The 22154-nt window shown below is 48.6% G+C and overlaps 1 protein-coding gene across 3 annotated transcripts in view; it reads right to left on the bottom strand.

The window, feature by feature from the left end:
• Nucleotides 1-22154, bottom strand: part of LOC140393932 (uncharacterized) — a 224242-nt gene that overhangs the window by 59741 nt on the left and 142347 nt on the right. For all 3 annotated transcript variants that reach the window (XM_072480584.1, XM_072480582.1, XM_072480583.1), the window contains exon 12: nucleotides 14102-14152. In XM_072480584.1, coding sequence (XP_072336685.1) covers nucleotides 14102-14152 — 51 coding nt within the window. The remainder of the gene's footprint in view (nucleotides 1-14101; nucleotides 14153-22154) is intronic.

Here is a 22154-nt window from a genome sequence, read left to right on the forward strand (position 1 = left end):
GGTGGCAGAAAGCGTCAGAGATAGCAGTTATATAAATGTGGTCACACCCAAGGTGCAGGCAGAGAAATGTGTGACCACCAGAAAGGGCAGGCAGTCAGTGCAGGAATCCCCTGTGGCTGTCCCCCTCTGAAACAGGTATACTCCTTTGGATACTGTCGGTGGGGGTGGGGGGGGGGATAGCCTATCAGGGGAAAACAGCAGCAGCCAGAGCAGTGGCACCACGGCTGGCTCTGATGTTCAGAAGGGAGGGTCAAAGCGCAGAAGAGCAGTAGTCATAGGGGACTCTATAGTCAGGGGCACAGATAGGCGCTTCTGTGGATGTGAAAGAGATTCCAGGATGGTATGTTGCCTCCATGGTGCCAGGGTCCAGGATGTCTCCGAACGGGTAGAGGGCATCCTGAAGGGGGAGGGCAAACAGGCAGAGGTCATTGTACATATTGGTACTAACGACATAGGCAGGAAGGGGCATGAGGTCCTGCAGCAGGAGTTCAGGGAGCTAGGCAGAAAGTTAAAAGACAGGACCTCTAGGGTTGTAATCACGGGATTACTCCCTGTGCCACGTGCCAGTGAGGCTAGAAATAGGAAGATAGAGCAGCTAAACACGTGGCTAAACAGCTGGTGTAGGAGGGAGGGTTTCCGCTATCTGGACCACTGGGAGCTCTCCGGGGCAGGTGTGACCTATATAAGAAGGACGGGTTGCATTTAAACTGGAGGCATAAATATCCTGGCCGCGAGGTTTGCTAGTGTCACACGGGAGGGTTTAAACTAGTATGGCAGGGGGTGGGCGCGGGAGCAATAGGTCAGAAGGTGAGAGCATTGAGGGAGAACTAGGGAATAGGGATAGTATGGCTCTGAGGCAGAGCAGACAGGGTGAAGTTGCTGAACGCAGCGGGTCTAGTGGCCTGAAGTGCATATGTTTTAATGCAAGAAGTGTTACGGGTAAGGCAGATGAACTTAGAGCTTGGATTAGTGCTTGGAACTATGATGTTGTTGCCATTACAGAGACCTGGTTGAGGGAAGGGCAGGATTGGTAGCTAAACGTTCCAGGATTTAGATATTTCAGGCGGGATAGAGGGGGATGTAAAAGGGGTGGCGGAGTTGCGCTACTGGTTAAGGAGAATATCACAGCTGTACTATGGGAGGACACCTCAGAGGGCAGTGAGGCTATATGGGTAGAGATCAGGAATAAGAAGGGTGCAGTCACAATGTTGGGGGTTTACTACAGGCCTGCCTACAGCCAGCGGGAGATAGAGGAGCAGATAGGTAGACAGATTTTGGAAAAGAGTAAAAACAGCAGGGTTATGGTGATGGGAGACTTCAACTTCCCCAATATTGACTGGGACTCACTTAGTGCCAGGGGCTTAGACGGGGCAGAGTTTGTAAGGAGCATCCAGGAGGGCTTCTTAAAACAATATGTAGACAGTCCAACTAGGGAAGGGGCTGTGCTGGACCTGGTATTGGGGAATGAGCCCGGCCAGGTGGTAGAAGTTTCAGTAGGGGAGCATTTCGGGAACAGTGACCACAATTCAGTAAGTTTTAAAGTGCTGGTAGACAAAGATAAGAGTGGTCCGAGGGTGAATGTGCTAAATTGGGGGGAAGGCTAATTATAACAATATTAGGTGGGAACTGAAGAACCTAGATTGGGGGCGGATGTTTGAGGGTAAATCAACATCTGACATGTGGGAGGCTTTCAAGTGTCAGTTGAAAGGAATTCAGGACCGGCATGTTCCTGTGAGGAAGAAGGATAAATACGGCAATTTTCGGGAACTTTGGATGACGAGTGATATTGTAGGCCTCGTCAAAAAGAAAAAGGAGGCATTTGTCAGGGCTAAAAGGCTGGGAACAGACGAAGCCTGTGTGGAATATAAGGAAAGTAGGAAGGAACTTAAGCAAGGAGTCAGGAGGGTGAGAAGGGGTCACGAAAAGTCATTGGCAAATAGGGTTAAGGAAAATCCCAAGGCTTTTTACACGTACATAAAAAGCAAGAGGGTCGCCAGGGAAAGGGTTGGCCCACTGAAGGATACGCAAGGGCATCTATGTGTGGAGCCAGAGGAAATGGGTGAGGTACGAAATGAATACTTTGCATCAATATTCACCAAAGAGAAGGAATTGGTAGATATTGAGTCTGGAGAGGGGTGTGTAGATAGCCTGGGTCACATTGAGATCCAAAAAGACGAGGTGTTGAGCGTCTTGAAAAATATTAAGGTAGATAAGTCCCCAGGGCCTGATGGGATCTACCCCAGAATACTGAAGGAGGCTGGAGAGGAAATTGCTGAGGCCTTGACAGAAATCTTTGGATCCTCACTGTCTTCAGGTGATGTCCCGGAGGACTGGAGAATAGCCAATGTTGTTCCTCTGTTTGAGAAGGGTAGCAAGGATAATCCAGGGAACTACAGGCCGGTGAGCCTTACGTCAGTGGTAGGGAAAGTACTGGAGAAAATTCTTCGAGACAGGATCTACTCCCATTTGGAAGCAAATGGACGTATTAGTGAGAGTGCAGCATGGTTTTGTAAAGGGGAGGTTGTGTCTCACTAACTTGATAGAGTTTTTTGAGGAGGGCACAGAGATGATTGATGCAGGTAGGGCAGTGGATGTTGTCTATATGGACTTCAGTAAGGCCTTTGACAAGGTCCCTCATGGTGGACTAGTACAAAAGGTGAAGTCTCACAGGATCAGGGGTGAGCTGGCAAGGAGGATACAGAACTGGCGAGGTCATAGAAGGCAGAGAGTAGCAATGGAAGGATGCTTTTCTAATTGGAGGGCTGTGACTAGTGGTGTTCCGCAGGGATCAGTGCTGGGACCTTTGCTGTTTGTAGTATAGATAAATGATTTGGAGGAAAATGTAACTGGTCTGATTAGTAAGTTTGCAGACGGCACAAAGGTTGGTGGAATTGCGGATAGCGATGAGGACTGTGAGATGATGCAGCAGGATTTAGATTGTTTGGAGACTTGGACAGAGAGATGGCAGATGGAGTTTAATCCGGACAAATGTGAGGTAATGCATTTTGGAAGGTCTAATGCAGGTAGGGAATATACAGTGAATGGTAGAACCCTCAAGAGTATTGAAAGTCAGAGAGATCTAGGTGTATAGGTTCACAGGTCACTGAAAGGGGCAACACAGGTGGAGAAGGTAGTCAAGAAGGCTGACGGCATGCTTGCCTTCATTGGCCGGGGCATTGAGTATAAGAATTGGCAAGTCATGTTGCAGCTGTATAGAACCTTAGTTAGGCCACACTTGGAGTATAGTGTTCAATTCTGGTCCCCACACTACCAGAAGGATGTGGAGGCTTTAGAGAGGGTGCAGAAGATTTACCAGAATGTTACCTGGTATGGAGGGCATTAGCTATGAGGAGCGGTTGAAGAAACTTGGTTTGTTCTCACTGGAACGACGGAGGTTGAGGGGCGACCTGATAGAGGTCTACAAAATTATGAGGGGCATAGACAGAGTGGATAGTCTGAGGCTTTTCCCCAGAGTAGAGGGGTCAATTACTAGGGGGCATAGACTTAAGGTGCAAGGTTTAGAGTAGATGTACAAGGCAAGTTTTTTACGCAGAGGGTAGTGGGTGCATGGAACTCGCTACCGGAGGAGGTGGTGGAAGCAGCGACGATAGTGACATTTAAGGGGCATCTTGACAAATGCATGAATAGGATGGGAATAGAGGGATACAGACCCAGGAAGTGTAGAAGATTGTAGTTTAATTGGGCAGCATGGTCGGCACGGGCCTGGAGGGCCGAAGGACCTGTTCCTGTGCTGTACTTTTCTTTGTTCTTTGTTCTTTGAGATACTTCACAGCAGTACTCCATTCTTATTGGGCTCCCAAAAGTTCATGTTTACTTACATCTGCTATAAAGCCATTCTACAGCTTGTGAGAAGCAGAGATTGGTCAAATCAGGTTATCCCACGCAACCAATCCAGGTGTTGTGATATTAATTGTATATCAGTTGTGTTTAATCTAGCAGGCGGTGGGCATTAATAGGGGTTTCACTTGATCACATAGGAACACTTACTGAAGCTGAGAGGTAGTTGCATTAGGTGTATGCTGAGGACACGGCTTCGATCCCTGCCCCAGGTCACTGTCTGTGTGGAGTTTGCACATTCTCCCCGTGTTTGGGTAGGTCTCACCCCCCACAACAGAAAGACGTTGAGCGGTTCGGGAGTGTTTAAACTAATATGGCAGGGGGATGGGAACCGATGCAGGAAGTCGGAAGGTAATAGAACAGGGACAGAAACAAAATGCAGTAAGGGGGAAAGTGTAAGGCAGAGAAGCCATAGTCAAAACTCAAAAAGGGCGACAGTACAAGGCACAATGACTGAGGGGAGCTCAGTGAATAGGCCCAGTAATACTAAAAGGAATAAAATGGGAAGTAAAAACATAAATGGAAAGCGACGCGACAGGTTGTTACATGAAGATATGGGTTCAACGACTAGGAAAATTAGGAGAAAAGTTAAGAGGAAATATAACTTAGGAGAGGTTACTGATCAAGGTGTTAAGATTCAAAACAGAGGTATAAAAGCCAACATAAGTGTACTTTACCTGAATGCTCGTAGTATTCGGAATAAGGTAAATGAGTTGATGCCGCAAATCATTGTGTATGACTATGATTTAGTGGCCATTACTGAAACATGGTTAAAGGATGGTCACGACTGGGAGTTAAATATCCAAGGGTATCAAACTATACGGAAGGACAGAGTGGATGGTAAGGGAGGTGGTGTAGCTCTGTTATTTAAGGATGACATCCGGGCAATAGTAAGGGATGACATCGGTGCTATGGAAGATAAGGTTGAATTGATTTGGGTAGAAATCAGGAATAGTAAGGCGAAGAAGTCACTGATAGGAGTAATCTATAGGCCACTAAATAGTAACATTATGGTGGAGCAGGCAATAAACAAAGAAATAACGGATGCATGTAGAAATGGTACAGCAGTTATTATGGGGGATTTTAATCTACATGTCGATTGGTTTAACCAGGTCGGTCAAGGCAGCCTTGAGGAAGAGCTTATAGAATGTATCCGTGATAATTTCCTAGAACAGTATGTAATGGAACCTACGAGGGACCAAGCAGTCCTAGATCTGGTCCTGTGTAATGAGACAGGATTAATTAATGATCTCATAGTTAGGGATCCTCTCGGAAGGACCGATCACAATATGGTGGAATTTAAAATACAGATGGAGGGTGAGAAGGTAAAATCAAACACTAGTGCTTTGTGCTTAAACAAAGGAGATTACAATGGGATGAGAGAAGAACTAGCTAAGGTAGACTGGGAGCAAAGACTTTATGGTGAAACAGTTGAGGAACAGTGGAGTACCTTCCAAGCGATTTTTCACAGTGCTCAGCAAAGGTTTATACCAACAAAAAGGAAGCACGGTAGAAAGAGTGAAAATCGACCGTGGATATCTAAGGAAATAAGGGAGAGTATCAAATTGAAGGAAAAAGCATACAAAGTGGCAAGAATTAGTGGGAGACTAGAGGACTGGGAAATCTTTAGGGGGCAATAGAAAGCTACTAAAAAAGCTATAAAGAAGAGTAAGATAGATTATGAGATTAAACTTGCTCAGAATATAAAAACAGATAGTAAAAGTTTCTACAAATATATAAAACAAAAAAGAATGACTAAGGTAAATATTGGTCCTTTAGAGGATGAGAAGGGAGATTTAATAATGGGAGATGAGGAAATGGCTGAGGAACTGAACAGGTTTTTTGGGTCGGTCTTCACAGTGGAAGACACAAATAACATGCCAGTGACTGATGGAAATCAGGCTATGACAGGTGAGGACCTTGAGATGGTTGTTATCACTAAGGAGCTAGTGATGGGCAAGCTAATGGGGCTAAAGGTAGACAAGTCTCCTGGCCTTGATGGAATGCATCCCAGAGTGCTAAAAGAGATGGCTAGGGAAATTGCAAATGCACTAGTGATAATTTACCAAAATTCACTAGACTCTGGGGTGGTCCCGGCGGATTGGAAATTAGCAAACGTGACACCACTGTTTAAAAAAGGAGGTAGGCAGAAAGCGGGTAATTATAGGCCAGTTAGCTTCACGTCGGTAGTAGGGAAGATGCTGGAATCTATCATCATGGCAGAAATAGCGAGGCATCTGGATGGAAATTGTCCCATTGGGCAGACGCAGCATGGGTTCATAAAGGGCAGGTCGTGCCTAACTAATTTAGTGGAATTTTTTGAAGACATTACCAGTGCGGTAGATAACAGGGAGCCAATGGATGTGGTATATCTGGATTTCCAGAAAGCTTTTGACAAGGTGCCACACAAAAGGTTGCTGCATAAAATAAAGATGCATGGCATTAACGGTAAAGTAGTAGCATGGATAGAGGATTGGTTAATTAATAGAAAACAAAGAGTGGGGATTAATGGGTGTATCTCTGGTTGGCAATCAGTGGCTAGTGGTATCCCTCAGGGGTCAGTGTTGGGGCCACAATTGTTCACAATTTACATAGATGATTTGGAGTTGGGGACCAAGTGCAATGTGTCCAAGTTTGCAGACGACACTAAGATGAGTGGTAAAGCAAAAAGTGCAGAGGATACTGGACGTCTGCAGAGGGATTTGGATAGGTTAAGTGAATGGGTTAGGGTCTGGCAGATGGAATACAATGTTGACAAATGTGAGGTTATCCATTTTGGTAGGAATAACAGCAAAAGGGATTATTATTTAAATGATAAAATATTAAAACATGCTGCTGTGCAGAGAGACCTGGGTGTGCTAGTGCAACAGGTTTACAGGTGCAACAGGTGATTAAGAAGGCAAATGGAGTTCTGTTCTTCATTGCTAGAGGGATGGAGTTTAAGACTAGGGAGGTTATGCTGCAATTGTATAAGGTGTTAGTGAGGCCACATCTGGAGTATTGTGTTCAGTTTTGGTCTCCTTACCTGAGAAAGGACATACTGGTGCTGGAGGGTGTGTAGAGGAGATTCACTAGGTTAATCCCAGAGTTGAGGGGATCGGATTACGAGGAGAGGTTGAGCAGACTGGGACTGTACTCGTTGGAATTTAGAAGGATGAGGGGGGATCTTATAGAAACATATAAGATTATGGAGGGAATAGATAGGATAGATGCGGGCAGGTTGTTTCCACTGGCGGGTGAAAGCAGAACTAGGGGGCATAGCCTCAAAATAAGGGGAAGTAGATTTAGGACTGAGTTTAGGAGGAACTTCTTCACCCAAAGGGTTGTGAATCTATGGAATTCCTTGCCCAGTGTAGCAGTTGAGGCGCCTTCATTAAATGTTTTTAAGATAAAGATAGATAGTTTTTTGAAGAATAAAGGGATTAAGGGTTATGGTGTTCGGGCCGGAAAGTGGAGCTGTGTCCACAAAAGGTCAGCCATGATCTCATTGAATGGAATCATTGAATGGAATCTATCATCATGGAAGAAATAGCGAGGCATCTGGATGGAAATTGTCCCATTGGGCAGACGCAGCATGGGTTCATAAAGGGCAGGTCGTGCCTAACTAATTTAGTGGAATTTTTTGAAGACATTACCAGTGCGGTAGATAACGGGGAGCCAATGGATGTGGTATATCTGGATTTCCAGATATACCAGGCTCGAGGGGTCAGATGGCCTACTCCTGCTCCTAATTCTTATTATGTTTATGTACAGGCTAGGTGGATTGACCACACTAAATTGCCCATTAATTAGAAAAAAAAGAATTGGGTACTCTAAATTTTTGTTTTGAAAGAGTTAGGAGGTGTATAGTTGTAATGTTTCACTCTGTAAATAAATGTTAGACTGAGTAAAGATTGGCTCCAGTACAAAAAATTCACCAAATGGGTATCTGGACTGGAACAATGGGCTCCTCTCGAGCTTCCAGATTTTCGTGCATCAGGTTACTGATACACTGGAGTCAAAGCCTTGGAGAGGGATCACAGTAGATTTAACACAATGGTGCCACGGATCAGACACGGTGATGTGGAGAAACTTGAGGAGCTGGACGTCTTGTTCTTTACAGCAGAGGAGATTTGATAGTGTGGCTCAAAATCATGACTTTGATAGAGTAAATAAGGATAAAATATTTCCAGTGACAGAATGGTCAGTAACCAAAGGACACAGATTTAAAGTGATTGGTGAAAGAAGTAGAGGCGACATAAGGAAACAACTTTGTACACTGACTTGCTGTGGTTTGAACTGCATTGCCTGAAAGGGTGGTGGATGCAGATTCAGTGTAACATTCTAAAGGGAACTGAATAAATTCCTGGAGGAAATGAAAATGACAGAACAGGTTGTGGGGAAGTGTAAGTGAGTGGGATTAATAGGGTAGTTAGCCGTACCACAGTTAACATGCACAATGTAGCTTGGCCAGCATTTATTACCCATCCCTAATTGCCTTGGAACTGAGTGGCTCGAAGGACTATTCCAGAGGGCTGTTAAGAGTCAACCACATTGCTGTGGATCTGGAGTCACATGTAGGCCAGACCAGGTAAGGGTGGCAGATTTCCTTCCCTAAAGGATATTCGTGAACCAGATAGATTTTTATGACAATCAACAATGGTTCCATTAGACTTTTTATTGAATTCAAATTTCACCATCAGTCGTGGTGGAATTGGAACCTGAGTCCTCAGAGCATTACCCTGGCTCCCTGGATTACTAGTCCAGCAACAGTACCACCGCCTCCCTATAAATGAAATGAAAATCGCTTATTGTCACAATGTGATGAACTGTTACTGCCTTATCATCATGTAAGGTGATGTCCCCTTTAAGACCAGGCTTGGAACCCTGGGTACTCCGCCTCTGGCTCCGCCCATCTGGGAGCCATACATAAAGGCCTGCCTCATGGTCTGTATAGCAGTCAGCTCTCGTCCAAATCTGTAGCATAGTTATTAGCCTAATAAAGCCTTCTTTACAGTTTAATCTCTAAGCATCATTATTGAGGGTACCTCAATTTATTAGGCTAAACTAGATTCAGGATGGACGCAGGCCTAAAACCAAAGAAGCTCAATCTGGAAGCACGAACGCCGGAGGCAAAGGAAATTTTTTAATACTGGCTGCGGTGCTTCGAGGCCTACCTGGACTCCGCAGAGACTCCCATCCTGGGGCCACGCAAGCTGCGTCTACTCCACGCCCGGGTGAGTCACAGAATCTCCGCCACGTTCGAAAAGGCGACGAGTTATGAGGAAGCGATTGAGTTGCTCCGCAAGCGGTTTGTCAAACCCGTCAATGAGGTGCACGCCCGGCATCTGCTCTCTACCTGCCGGCAGCGCTCGGGGGAAATCGCTCGACGAGTTTGTTGAGAAACTCACCGCGCTGGCCAGGGACTGCGACCATCAGGATGTGACAGGGGAAGTCCATATGAACCTGCACATCAGAGATTCTTTCGTGTCCGGCATCCGCTCGACCTACATCCGGCAGCGACTGCTCGAAAACGGGGCAAAAGACCTCCAGGAGACGCTAACGCTCGCCTCCTCGCTGGAGGTGGCCCGACACAACTTGGGTACGTACCCCGCGGACTCTGCCAGCCCCCCCCGGACTTCCTCAGACTCGCCCGTACTACAGGCCTGCGCCACGCGGCGACCCGCTCACCATGGGGGCACACCTTGCTACTTCTGCAGGCAGGGCCAGCACCCACGCCCACGCTGCCCAGCCCGCTCCGCGATCTGCAGCGACTGCGGGAAGAAAGGCCACTTTGCGAGGGTCTGCCTGGCCAGACCCAGGGGCCAGAAAAACAAAGAACAAAGGCCTCGCAATGCTGCTGCGCACCGACCCGACACGTCCTCTTCTGACGCGTCATCAGCCTTGTGCGAATCATGGGAGCGGCCATCTTCTCGACCCGACACGTGCGACCAACGGCAGCGGCCATTTAACGACTCCGACTACCCGCGACTGGGTGCGATCACCCTCAATCAAACTCGGCCAAACCACCTGCAGGACTCCATGATGCAGGTCCAGGTCAACGGGCACGACACTGCATGCCTCTTTGACTCCGGGAGCACGGAGAGCTTTATCCACCCTGAAATGGTAAGGCGCTGCTCCTTACGCACCCATCCCACATCCCAAACCATAGCCCTCGCATCTGGGTCCCACTCGGTTCAAATCAGGGGGTACTGTATTGCGGATCTCTCGATCCAGGGTGCCAAATACACACGTTTCAAATTTTATATCCTCCCTCACCTCTGTGCCCCCCTGCTGCTCGGACTGGATTTCCAGTGCAGCCACCGAAGCCTGACACTGCGGTTCGGCGGACCCTTGCCCCCCCTTACTGTGTGCTGCCTTGCGACACTGAAAGTCGCACCCCCCTCGCTATTCGCTAACCTCACTCCTGACTGTAAGCCCGTCGCCACCAGGAGCTGGCGCTACAGTGCCCAAGATATGGCTTTTATCAAGTCAGAGGTCCAGCATTTACTGGGAGAGGGGGTCATCGAGGCTAGCAACAGCCCTTGGAGTGCGCAAGTGGTGGTAGTCCGGTCCGGGGAGAAGAAACGGATGGTCGTGGATTATAGCCAGACCATAATCTGGCTATCGCGGAAATGGTAAATCGGATCGCCCAATACCGAGTCTTTTCCACGGTCGACCTCAAATCTGCCTACCACCAGTTCCCCATCCGACCAAAAGACCGCCCCTATACTGCCTTCGAAGCAGCCGGCCGGCTCTTCCACTTCCTCAGGGTCCCCTTTGGTGTCACAAATGGGGTCTCCGTCTTTCAAAGGGCGATGGACCAAATGGTGGACCAGTATGGTTTGCGGGCTACATACCCGTACTTGGACAATGTCACCATCTGCGGCCATGATCAGCAGGACCATGACGCTAATCTCAAAAAGTTCCTCCAGACCGCCCGAGCCCTTAACCTGACCTATAACGAGGGCAAATGCGTTTTCCACACCACCCGGCTGGCCATCCTCGGCTATGTCGTGGAAGACGGGGTCCTAGGTCCCGACCCCGACCGCATGCGCCCCCTTAAGGAACTCCCTCTCCCCCGCAGCCTCAAGGCCCTCAAACGGTGCTTGGGGCTTTTCTCCTATTACGCCCAGTGGGTCCCCAAGTATGCGGACAAAGCCCACCCACTCCTAAAGGCCACCACTTTTCCCCTCTCGGCTGAGGCCCAATTGGCCTTCAACCGCATCAAGGTCGACATCATCAAGGCCGCCATGCACGCGGAAGACGAAACCATCCCTTTCCAGGTAGAGAGCGATGCATCAGACATCGCCCTGGCTGCTACCCTCAATCAAGGAGGCAGACCAGTAGCGTTCTTCTCCCGAACCCTCACTGCCTCCGAGATTCGACACTCTGCAGTCGAAAAGGAGGCACAAGCCATTGTGGAGGCTGTGCAGCGCTGGAGACACTACCTCGCCGGTAGGAGGTTTACCCTCGTCACCGACCAACGGTCGGTCGCCTATATGTTCGATAACACGCAACGGGGCAAAATAAAGAACGATAAAATTTTGAGGTGGAGGATCGAACTCTCCACCTACTCGTACGATATCAAGTATCGTCCAGGGGAGCTCAACAAGCCCCCAGATGCCCTGTCCCGCGGCACATGCGCCAACGCGCAGGAGGACCGCCTGCAAGCCATCCACAATGACCTCTGCCACCCGGGGGTTACCCGGCTCGTCCATTTCATCAAGTCCCGCAACCTACCTTACTCAACCAAGGTCAAGGCCATGGTCAGGACCTGCCAAGTCTGTGCGGAATGCAAACCGCACTTCTATCGGCCAGACAAGGTTCGGCTCGTGAAGGCCTCGGGCCCCTTTGAGCGACTGAGCGTGGACGTCAAGGGACTCCTCCCGTCCACCAACCGTTATGCCTATTTCCTCACCGTGATCGATGAGTTCTCCCATTTCCCATTCGCCATTCCCTGCACCGACATGACCTCAGCCACAGTGATTAAGGCACTGCACAGCATCTTCACCCTATTCGGTTTCCCTGCTTATATCCACAGTGACCGGGGTACATCGTTCATGAGCGATGAACTGCGTCAGTATCTGCTCAGCAAAGGCATCGCCTCGAGCAGAACGACCAGCTATAACCCACGGGGAAACGGGCAGGTGGAGAGGGAGAACGCGACCGTGTGGAAGGCTGTCCTTCTGGCCCTGCGGTCGAGAAATCTCCCAACCACCCGCTGGCAGGAGGTCCTACCCGATGCCCTACACTCCATTAGGTCACTCCTCTGCACGGCCACAAATGAGACCCCTCATGAGCGATTGTTTCGCTTCCCCAGGAAGTCTACCTCCGGGGTCTCGCTTCCACCTTGGCTGACGGCTCCGGGACCTGTTCTTCTCCGGAGGCACGCGAGGAGCCATAAAACGGACCCCCTAGTTGAAAAGGTCCGACTTCTCCACGCCAACCCCAGTTACGCCTACGTGGAGTACTCCGACGGCAGGCAAGATACGGTTTCCCTCCGGGATCTGGCGCCCGTTGGATCCTCCACCACAGACGCCCCTTCCCGCGCCGCTCCCCTGCAGGACCCGTCGCCCCCTACAACACACCCCTTTCCGGCCCTACCACCCGTTGGTGAGTTCCTACCGTGCGCCCCCCCCCTTGCGCCCCCCATTTACACACCCCGCCGGCGCCGGCTCCGCTACCCCCGGCCCTGCCTAGTTCCTCTGCCCCGGCTCCACTACCCCCGGCCCTGCCTATTTCCTCTGCCCCGACCCGGACCGAAGCTCCGACCGCTGTGCTCCCGGATGTGCCCTCAACCGGGACATCCGTGCCCGCCGCACCACCGCCCGAACTGAGGAGATCGAGGAGGACGATCCGGCCGCCGAGACGGATGAACCTATGATGGCACTTCACCCCCGCCGGACTCCTTTTTAAACAGGGGGTGAATGTGATGAACTGTTACTGCCTTATCATCATGTAAGGTGATGTCCCCTTTAAGACCAGGCTTGGAACCCTGGGGACTCCGCCTCTGGCTCCGCCCATCTGGGAGCCATACATAAAGGCCTGCCTCATGGTCTGTATAGCAGTCAGCTCTCGTCCAAATCTGTAGCATAGTTATTAGCCTAATAAAGCCTTCTTTACAGTTTAATCTCTAAGCATCATTATTGAGGGCACCTCACACAAGTAGGCTTCAAATGAAGTTACTGTGAAAAGCCCCTAGTCGCCACATTCTGGCGCTTGTTCAGGGAGGCTGGTACAGCAATTGAACCGTGCTGCTGGCCTGCCTTGGTCTGCTTTAAAAGATAACTATGTAGCACAGTGTGCTAAACCAGCCCCATCTCTCTTCTAAGCTGCGTCACTCTATAATTCTACAGTTCTATGAAATAGATAGTTCCTTCAAAGTGCTATTACCAAATGTTTTCCTTCTGTGTAGTGTGATTCTATGATTCCATACCAGGGTCAGGAACTTTACCACATAACGGTGACCAACAGCAAGAGAAGGCTCTCCCCACTTTTCAGAGTGCTTGCCATCCCAAGTGTTTAATAGCTCATCGACAGAGCCCATGTGCTATTTTGCACCAATGGGGTCACACTTTCTTGCAACTAATGGCAACAATTGTGCTAGTCTGCTCATTATAGCGGGGGCAGGGCAGGGGTGCTTGCTCTTCAGTGGGTGAGCCAATTCGCACTGAGCTGCATTCTCTGGAATTGAAAAGTAAGTTGTGTTCCCTAACTTATCCTGTAGATGCCACGTACTGATCATGTATTAATCCCTGTTACAATTGGTATCCAACTAGCACCTTTTAAGGGCAAACCTCATTCACTGTCCTATTTCCCCCCATCAGGTATGTCCACAATTGAAGCTGCACTCAAATTTCCTGCTCGTGAACCATAGTTCTGTGTTTCCCAAAGTGTAAAAATGACATGCCCTTCCCAATTATTACCACAGCACCCCTGAAGATCATCCCAACCCCGTCCACCCACAGTGTGCCAACTTTCACTTCTCTAACAAGTTGTCTACATAGAAGTAGGGACTGGGCTGAATTGCTCAAATGCATTTCACATGGGACCTGCCCACAAGCGGCAAGGGGAAACATTCATCACATCACCCCGAACCCATGAAACAAGATGGAAAACCAATCAAACAGCACGCAACAGTTCCCAGTCCCCAAGGTTTTAATAAAGAACTGCCTCAGGTGAACCATTAAAATAATCCAAATCAACTTGATTACAAGAGAGTGAAAAGGTTCTGATGCAGTTAAAAGGGTTGTACACTTACCACAAGCTGTTTTGGAATGACAGCAATGCTCACTCTTCTACGAGCCGTACTCTAATAGGTAAGAGTAGAGAAGGGTTTCTTGTTAACTGCCAGCTTCAGAATTAGCTACTTAACTCAAACACAGGGAACAATTTATAATCATCGAGTTTTACAACACAAAAAGGGACCTATCGTGTCTGCATCAGCCATCAAACACCTATCTATTCTAATCCCATTTTCCAACACTTGATCCAACACCTTATATGCTGTGGCATTTCAAGTGCTCATTTAAATAATTCTTCAATTTTGAGAGAGTTCCCACCTCTACCATACTTTCAGGCAGTGAGTTCCAGATTCTAACGAACCTTGGGTGAAAATGTTTTTCCTCAAACCCTCTCTAAATCTCCTGCCTCTTACCTTAAATCTATGCCACTTGGTTATTGACCCCTCTACTAAGGAGATACGTTTCTTCCTATCTACCCTATCTATGTTCCTCATAATTTTGTATACCTCAATCAGGTCCCCCTTCAGCCTTCTCTGCTCTAAGGTGAACAATGCCAGCCTATCCACCCTCTTGATAGCTGAAACGCTCCAGCCGAGGCAACATCCTGGTGAATCTCCTCTGCACCCTTTCTAGTGCAATCCACACCCTTCCCATACTGTGGTGAAAAGAACTGCACACAGTCGTGTAGCTGTGTCAGAATGGGCATTTTATACCATCATTGCCTCCCCGCTCATATATTCTGCGACTCAGCTAATAAAGGAAAGTATCCCATGTGCCTTCTAAAACATCTCATCTACCTGTCCTGCTGCCTTCAGGGTTCTTTGGACATGCACCCCAAGATCATAGAATCAAAGAATTTACAGTGTAGAAGGAGGCCATTCGGCCGATCGAATCTGCACTGGCCCTTGGAAAGAGCATCCTACCTAAGCCCACACCTCCACCCAAATCCCTGTAACCCAGTAACCACACCTAACCTTTTCGGACACTAAGGGCAATTTAGCATGGCCAATTCACCTAACCTGCACATCTTTGGACTGTGGGCCTATCAAGGCAAAGGAATAAACACTGAACGTTAAGATGTACAGAGGACCAGAGAACGGCATGGTGGCACAGTGGTTAGCACTGCTGCCTCACAATTCCAGGGACCCGGGCTCAATTCCAGCCTCGGGTGATTGTCTGCATGGATTGTGCACGTTCTCCCCTTGTCTGCATGGGTTTCCTCCGGGTGATCCAGTTTCCTCCCACAGTCCAAAGACGTGCAGGTTAGGTGGATTGGCCATGATAAATTGCCCTTAGTGACCAAAAAAGGTTAGGAGGGGTTATTGGGTTACGGGGATCACGTGGAAGTGAGGGCTTAAGTGGGTCGGTGCAGACTTGATGGGCAGAAAGGCCTCCTTCTGTATGTTCTATGTTCTAATCCTTTCCTCTCCAAGTCATGATTAATTCTGTCCCTCAGAATATTTTCGAATAATTTCCCTACCACTGTTGTTAGACTCACTGACTTGTAATTACCTGGCATTTCCCTACTTCCCCTCCTGAATAATGGTCTCACTTTAGCTGTCTTCCAGTCCTCTGGCACCTCACCCTTAGCCAGAGAGGGTTTGAAAATTAATGTCAGAACTCCTGCAATCTCCTCCCTTTGCTCGCACAGCATCTTAGGATACATTTCTTCTGGGTCTGAGGATTTATCCACTTTTAAGGCTACTAAAATCTCCTCCCTCCCAATGCTGGTTTGTTCAGTGATATCACAGTCCCCTGCTCTGATTTCTATACCTACATTGTCCTTCTCCATAATGAACACAAATGCAAAAAACTAATTTAAAACCTCACCCACGTCTTCTGGCACCACACATAGATTGCTACTTTGTTCCCTGGTTACCCTCTTGCCCATAATATAGTTAAAAAACACCTTGGGATTTTCCTTTATTTTGACAATCAGTATTTTTTCATGCCCTTCTTCACTCTCCTAATTTATTTTTTAAGCATTCTCCAGCACTTTCTATAAACTCCTCTAGGGCTTCCATTATTTTGAGCCCCTGTAACAGCTATAAACCTCCCTTTTTCCCCTTATCTAATCCTGTATATCCCTTGACATCCTGGGTTATCTGGACTTGTTGGTCCCACCCTTTACCTTCATGGGAACATGTTAGCCCTGTACTCTCTCTATTTCCTTTATGAATGACTCCCATTGCTCTGTTCTGGATTTCCCTACAAGTAACTGCTCCCAGTCTTCCAGCGTCCCGGATGGCTTCATCTGCAGAAAGTGCACCCAACTGGAGCTCCTCACAGACCGCATGGTTCGGTTGGAGCAGCAATTGGATGCACTTAGGAGCATGCAGGTGGCGGAAAGCGTCATAGATCGCAGTTATGTAAATGTGGTCACACCCAAGGTGCAGGCAGAGAAATGGGTGACCACCAGAAAGGGCAGGCAGTCAGTGCAGGAATCCCCTGTGGTTGTCCCCCTCTCGAACAGATATACCCCTTTGGATACTGTCGGGGGGGATAGCCTATCAGGGGAAAACAGCAGCAGCCAGAGCAGTGGCACCACGGCTGGCTCTGATGTTCAGAAGGGAGGGTCAAAGCGCAGAAGAGTAATAGTAATAGGGGACTCTATAGTCAGGGCACAGATAGGCGCTTCTGTGGACGTGAAAGAGACTCCAGGATGGTCTGTTGCCTCCCTGGTGCCAGGGTCCAGGATGTCTCCGAACGGGTAGAGGGAATCCTGAAGGGGGAGGGCAAACAGGCAGAGGTCGTTGTACATATTGGTACTAACGGCGTAGGCAGGAAGGGGCATGAGGTCCTGCAGCAGGAGTTCAGGGAGCTAGGCAGAAAGTTAAAAGACAGGACCTCGAGGCTTGTAATCTCGGGATTACTCCCTGTGCCACGTGCCAGTGAGGCTAGAAATAGGAAGATAGAGCAGATAAACACGTGGCTAAACAGCTGGTGTAGGATGGAGGGTTTCCATTATCTGGACCACTGGGAGCTCTTCCGGGGCAGGTGTGACCTGTATAAGAAGGACGGGTTGCATCTAAACCGGAGAGGCATAAATATCCTGGCCGCGAGGTTTGCTAGTGTCACACGGGAAGGTTTAAACTAGTATGGCAGGGGGGTGGGCACGGGAGCAATAGGTCAGAAGGTGAGAGCATTGAGGGAGAACTAGGGAATAGGGACAGTGTGGCTCTGAGGCAGAGCAGACGGGGAGAAGTTGCTGAACACAGCGGGTCTGGTGGCCTGAAGTGCATATGTTCTAATGCAAGGAGCATTGCGGGTAATGCAGATGAACTTAGAGCTTCGATTAGTACTTGGAACTATGATGTTGTTGCCATTACAGAGACCTGGTTGAGGGAAGGGCAGGATTGGCAGCTAAACGTTCCAGGATTTAGATGTTTCAGGCGGGATAGAGGGGGATGTAAAAGGGGAGGCGGAGTTGCGCTACTTGTTCGGGAGAATATCACAGCTGTACTGCGAGAGGACACCTCAGAGGGCAGTGAGGCTATATGGGTAGAGATCAGGAATAAGAAGGGTGCAGTCACAATGTTGGGGGTTTACTACAGGCCTCCCAACAGCCAGCGGGAGATAGAGGAGCAGATAGGTAGACAGATTTTGGAAAAGAGTAAAAACAACAGGGTTGTGGTGATGGAAGACTTCAACTTCCCCAATATTGACTGGGACTCACTTAGTGCCAGGGGCTTAGACGGGGCGGAGTTTGTAAGGAGCATCCAGCAGGGCTTCTTAAAACAATATGTAGACAGTCCAACTAGGGAAGGGGCGGTACTGGACCTGGTATTGGGGAATGAGCCCGGCCAGGTGGTAGATGTTTCAGTAGGGGAGCATTTCGGTAACAGTGACCACAATTCAGTAAGTTTTAAAGTACTGGTGGACAAGGATAAGAGTGGTCCAAGGATGAATGTGCTAAATTGGGGGAAGGCTAATTATAACAATATTAGGCGGGAACTGAAGAACACAGATTGGGGGCGGATGTTTGAGGGCAAATCAACATCTGACATGTGGGAGGCTTTCAAGTGGCAGTTGAAAGGAATACAGGACCGGCATGTTCCTGTGAGGAAGAAAGATAAATACGGCAATTTTCGGGAACCTTGGATGACGAGTGATATTGTAGGCCTCGTCAAAAAGAAAAAGGAGGCATTTGTCAGGGCTAAAAGGCTGGGAACAGACGAAGCCTGCGTGGAATATAAGGAAAGTAGGAAGGAACTTAAGCAAGGAGTCAGGAGGGCTAGAAGGGGTCACGAAAAGTCATTGGCAAATAGGGTTAAGGAAAATCCCAAGGCTTTTTACACGTACATAAAAAGCAAGAGGGTAGCCAGGGAAAGGGTTGGCCCACTGAAGGATAGGCAAGGGAATCTATGTGTGGAGCCAGAGGAAATGGGCGAGGTACTAAATGAATACTTTGCATCAGTATTCACCAAAGAGAAGGAATTGGTAGATATTGAGTCTGGAGAAGGGGGTGTAGATAGCCTGGGTCACATTGTGATCCAAAAAGACGAGGTGTTGGGTGTCTTAAAAAATATTAAGGTAGATAAGTCCCCAGGGCCTGATGGGATCTACCCCAGAATACTGAAGGAGGCTGGAGAGGAAATTGCTGAGGCCTTGACAGAAATCTTTGGATCCTCGCTGTCTTCAGGGGATGTCCCGGAGGACTGGAGAATAGCCAATGTTGTTCCTCTGTTTAAGAAGGGTAGCAGGGATAATCCCGGGAACTACAGGCCGGTGAGCCTTACTTCAGTGGTAGGGAAATTACTGGAGAGAATTCTTCGAGACAGGATCTACTCCCATTTGGAAGCAAATGGACGTATTAGTGAGAGGCAGCACGGTTTTGTGAAGGGGAGGTCGTGTCTCACTAACTTGATAGAGTTTTTTGAGGAGGTCACTAAGATGATTGATGCAGGTAGGGAAGTAGATGTTGTCTATATGGACTTCAGTAAGGCCTTTGACAAGGTCCCTCATGGTAGACTAGTACAAAAGGTGAAGTCACACGGGATCAGGGGTGAGCTGGCAAGGTGGATACAGAACTGGCTAGGCCATAGAAGGCAGAGAGTAGCAATGGAGGGATGCTTTTCTAATTGGAGGGCTGTGACCAGTGGTGTTCCACAGGGATCAGTGCTGGGACCTTTGCTCTTTGTAGTATATATAAATGATTTGGAGGAAAATGTAACTGGTCTGATTAGTAAGTTTGCAGATGACACAAAGGTTGGTGGAATTGCGGATAGCGATGAGGACTGTCGGAGGATACAGCAGGATTTAGATTGTCTGGAGACTTGGGCGGAGAGATGGCAGATGGAGTTTAATCCGGACAAATGTGAGGTAATGCATTTTGGAAGGTCTAATGCAGGTAGGGAATATACAGTGAATGCTAGAACCCTCAAGAGTATTGAAAGTCAAAGAGATCTAGGAGTACAGGTCCACAGGTCATTGAAAGGGGCAACACAGGTGGAGAAGGTAGTCAAGAAGGCATACGGCATGCTTGCCTTCATTGGCCGGGGCATTGAGTATAAGAATTGGCAAGTCATGTTGCAGCTGTATAGAACCTTAGTTAGGCCACACTTGGAGTATAGTGTTCAATTCTGGTCGCCACACTACCAGAAGGATGTGGAGGCTTTAGAGAGGGTGCAGAAGAGATTTACCAGAATGTTGCCTGGTATGGAGGGCATTAGCTATGAGGAGCGATTGAATAAACTCGGTTTGTTCTCACTGGAACGAAGGAGGTTGAGGGGAGACCTGATAGAGGTATACAAAATTATGAGGGGCATAGACAGAGTGGATAGTCAGAGGCTTTTCCCCAGGTTAGAGGGGTCAATTACTAGGGGGCATAGGTTTAAGGTGAGAGGGGCAAGGTTTAGAGTAGATGTAAGAGGCAAGTTTTTTACGCAGAGGGTAGTGGGTGCCTGGAACTCGCTACCGGAGGAGGTAGTGGAAGCAGGGACGATAGGGACATTTAAGGGGCATCTTGACAAATATATGAATAGGATGGGAATAGAAGGATACGGACCCAGGAAGTGTAGAAGATTGTAGTTTAGTTGGCAGCATGGTCGGCACGGGCTTGGAGGGCCGAAGGGCCTGTTCCTGTGCTGTACATTTCTTTGTTCTTTGTTGTTCAGTCCGCTCTGGCCAGATCCTGTTTTATCATACTAAAATCAACCTTCTCCCAATTCAAAACATTTATTTCCGGTCCATTGTTGTCCTTTTCTTTAACTGTCTTAAATCTTACCGATTTATGGTCACTATCACCAAATTGCTCCCCATTGCTCCCCACCTCTACTCCCTGCCTGGTTTCATTCCATAAAATGAGGTCCAGTACTGCCCTTTCTCTTGTGGGACTTTCTATGTGCTAGCTCAAAACGCTGTCCTGGATTCACTTTAAGAATTTCACCCCCGTGAAGTTGAAATCCCCAACTATTAAATTATAAAATAAATCTCCAACCACAAAATCATATCATGAAAGGAAGGCCCATAAAGGCTGCCTGAAAAATATTTGATTGCTCCAGGGCAAGTGTGAAAAGTTCATCAACAGGGACCTGAACCAACTATTGTGTTATCTTAACTGAGTTACAATGGTTAATGCAGATCATGGATGGTACACTTTGACATTGGACCGAAAAAGGTCCAGAGCCATTCCCATTGATATTTATCTATTTACATTGGTTAATTCTTGAGCTTTTAAGATAGAGCACCTCACGGAGAGAGCAAGAGTTCAACTCATGTTTAGTGCCATGGTCCCAACATGAGGACAGTATAACTGGCCCCAGTGTGGAGACAGGACAACTGGCCCATATCAGTAATTCAGTACTATTTGCAACTCCTCAGATACTGAAGCAAAATACTGTGTCAAAATCCTGGGACTCCCTGCATAATAATGGCACAGTGGGATTGCCTATACAACATGGGCTACAACGGTTCAAAATGAAGGCTAACCTCTACCTTCTCAAGGGAAACAAGGAATGGGCAATAAATGCCAACCTTGTCAGTGATGCCCAGACGCCAAGTTTGGGGTGGCATGGTAGCACAGTGGTGAGCACTGCTGCCTCACAGCACAAGGGATCCAGGTTCAATTCCGGCCTTGGGTGACTGTCTGTGGAGTTTGCATGTTCTTCCCGTGTCTGCGTGGATTTCCTCTGGGTGCTCCAGTTGCCTCCCACGGTCCAAAGATGTGCAAGTTAGGTAGATTGGCCATGCTAAAATTTCCCCTTTGTGTCCAGGTATGTACTGGTTAGGTTACGGGAGTGGGTGGGGGAGTAGACCAAGGTAAATGAAAAAAAGTGAAATGAAAATCGCTTATTGTCACAAGTAGGCTTCAAATGAAGTTACTGTGAAAAGCCCCTAGTCGCCACATTCCGGCGCCTGTTTGGGGAGGCTGGTACGGGAATTGATCCGTGCTGCTGGCTTGCCTTGGTCTGCTTTAAAAGCCAGCTATTTAGCCCTGTGCTAAACCAGCCCTGTTATCTAAAGGTACTCATTCGGAAGGTCGGTGCAGATTTGATGGGCCAAATGGCCTCATTCTGCACTGTAGGGATTCTTTGAAGTATTAATTCCCAATAAGCTTAGGCACTGCCGTTCGAGAGATAATGGAGTTGGCACAATGAGTCTGAGCTTAACTTACGGGAAATGGTAAATTAAAATGGGTACCACAGAAGTGACTTTGTATCTTCTCCAGTTGCTCATTTTAACTACATATAGATTCTTGATGCCCCATAGTATGGTGCAGACACATAGTGTTGACGCCAGTGTAAATACCTGAGGGGTGCACGCCGGCGTCAACGGGCCTCCTGGCCCAGCGATTCAGTGGCCCTCAGGGGGCCAGCACTTCGCCGGAGTGCTGCGCACTGCTCTGGCGCCGAAAGGTGGCCCTGCACTGCCGGCGCAGTCCGTGCCGGCATATGCGTATGGTGGTCGTTTCCGCGCCGGTGCTGAGCAACATGGTGGAGCCCTACAGCGGGCCCGCGGGAAGGAGGTAGCCCCCGACCACGGGTCTGGACGTGTGGAGGCGCCGGCCGGAGTCTGATCCCCCCGCCCCCCACCAGGATGGCCACCGTGGCCGCGTGTGCGAGCTCCCGC

This window comes from Scyliorhinus torazame, chromosome 17 (genome assembly GCF_047496885.1).
Source record: "Scyliorhinus torazame isolate Kashiwa2021f chromosome 17, sScyTor2.1, whole genome shotgun sequence".
NCBI lineage: Eukaryota > Metazoa > Chordata > Chondrichthyes > Carcharhiniformes > Scyliorhinidae > Scyliorhinus > Scyliorhinus torazame.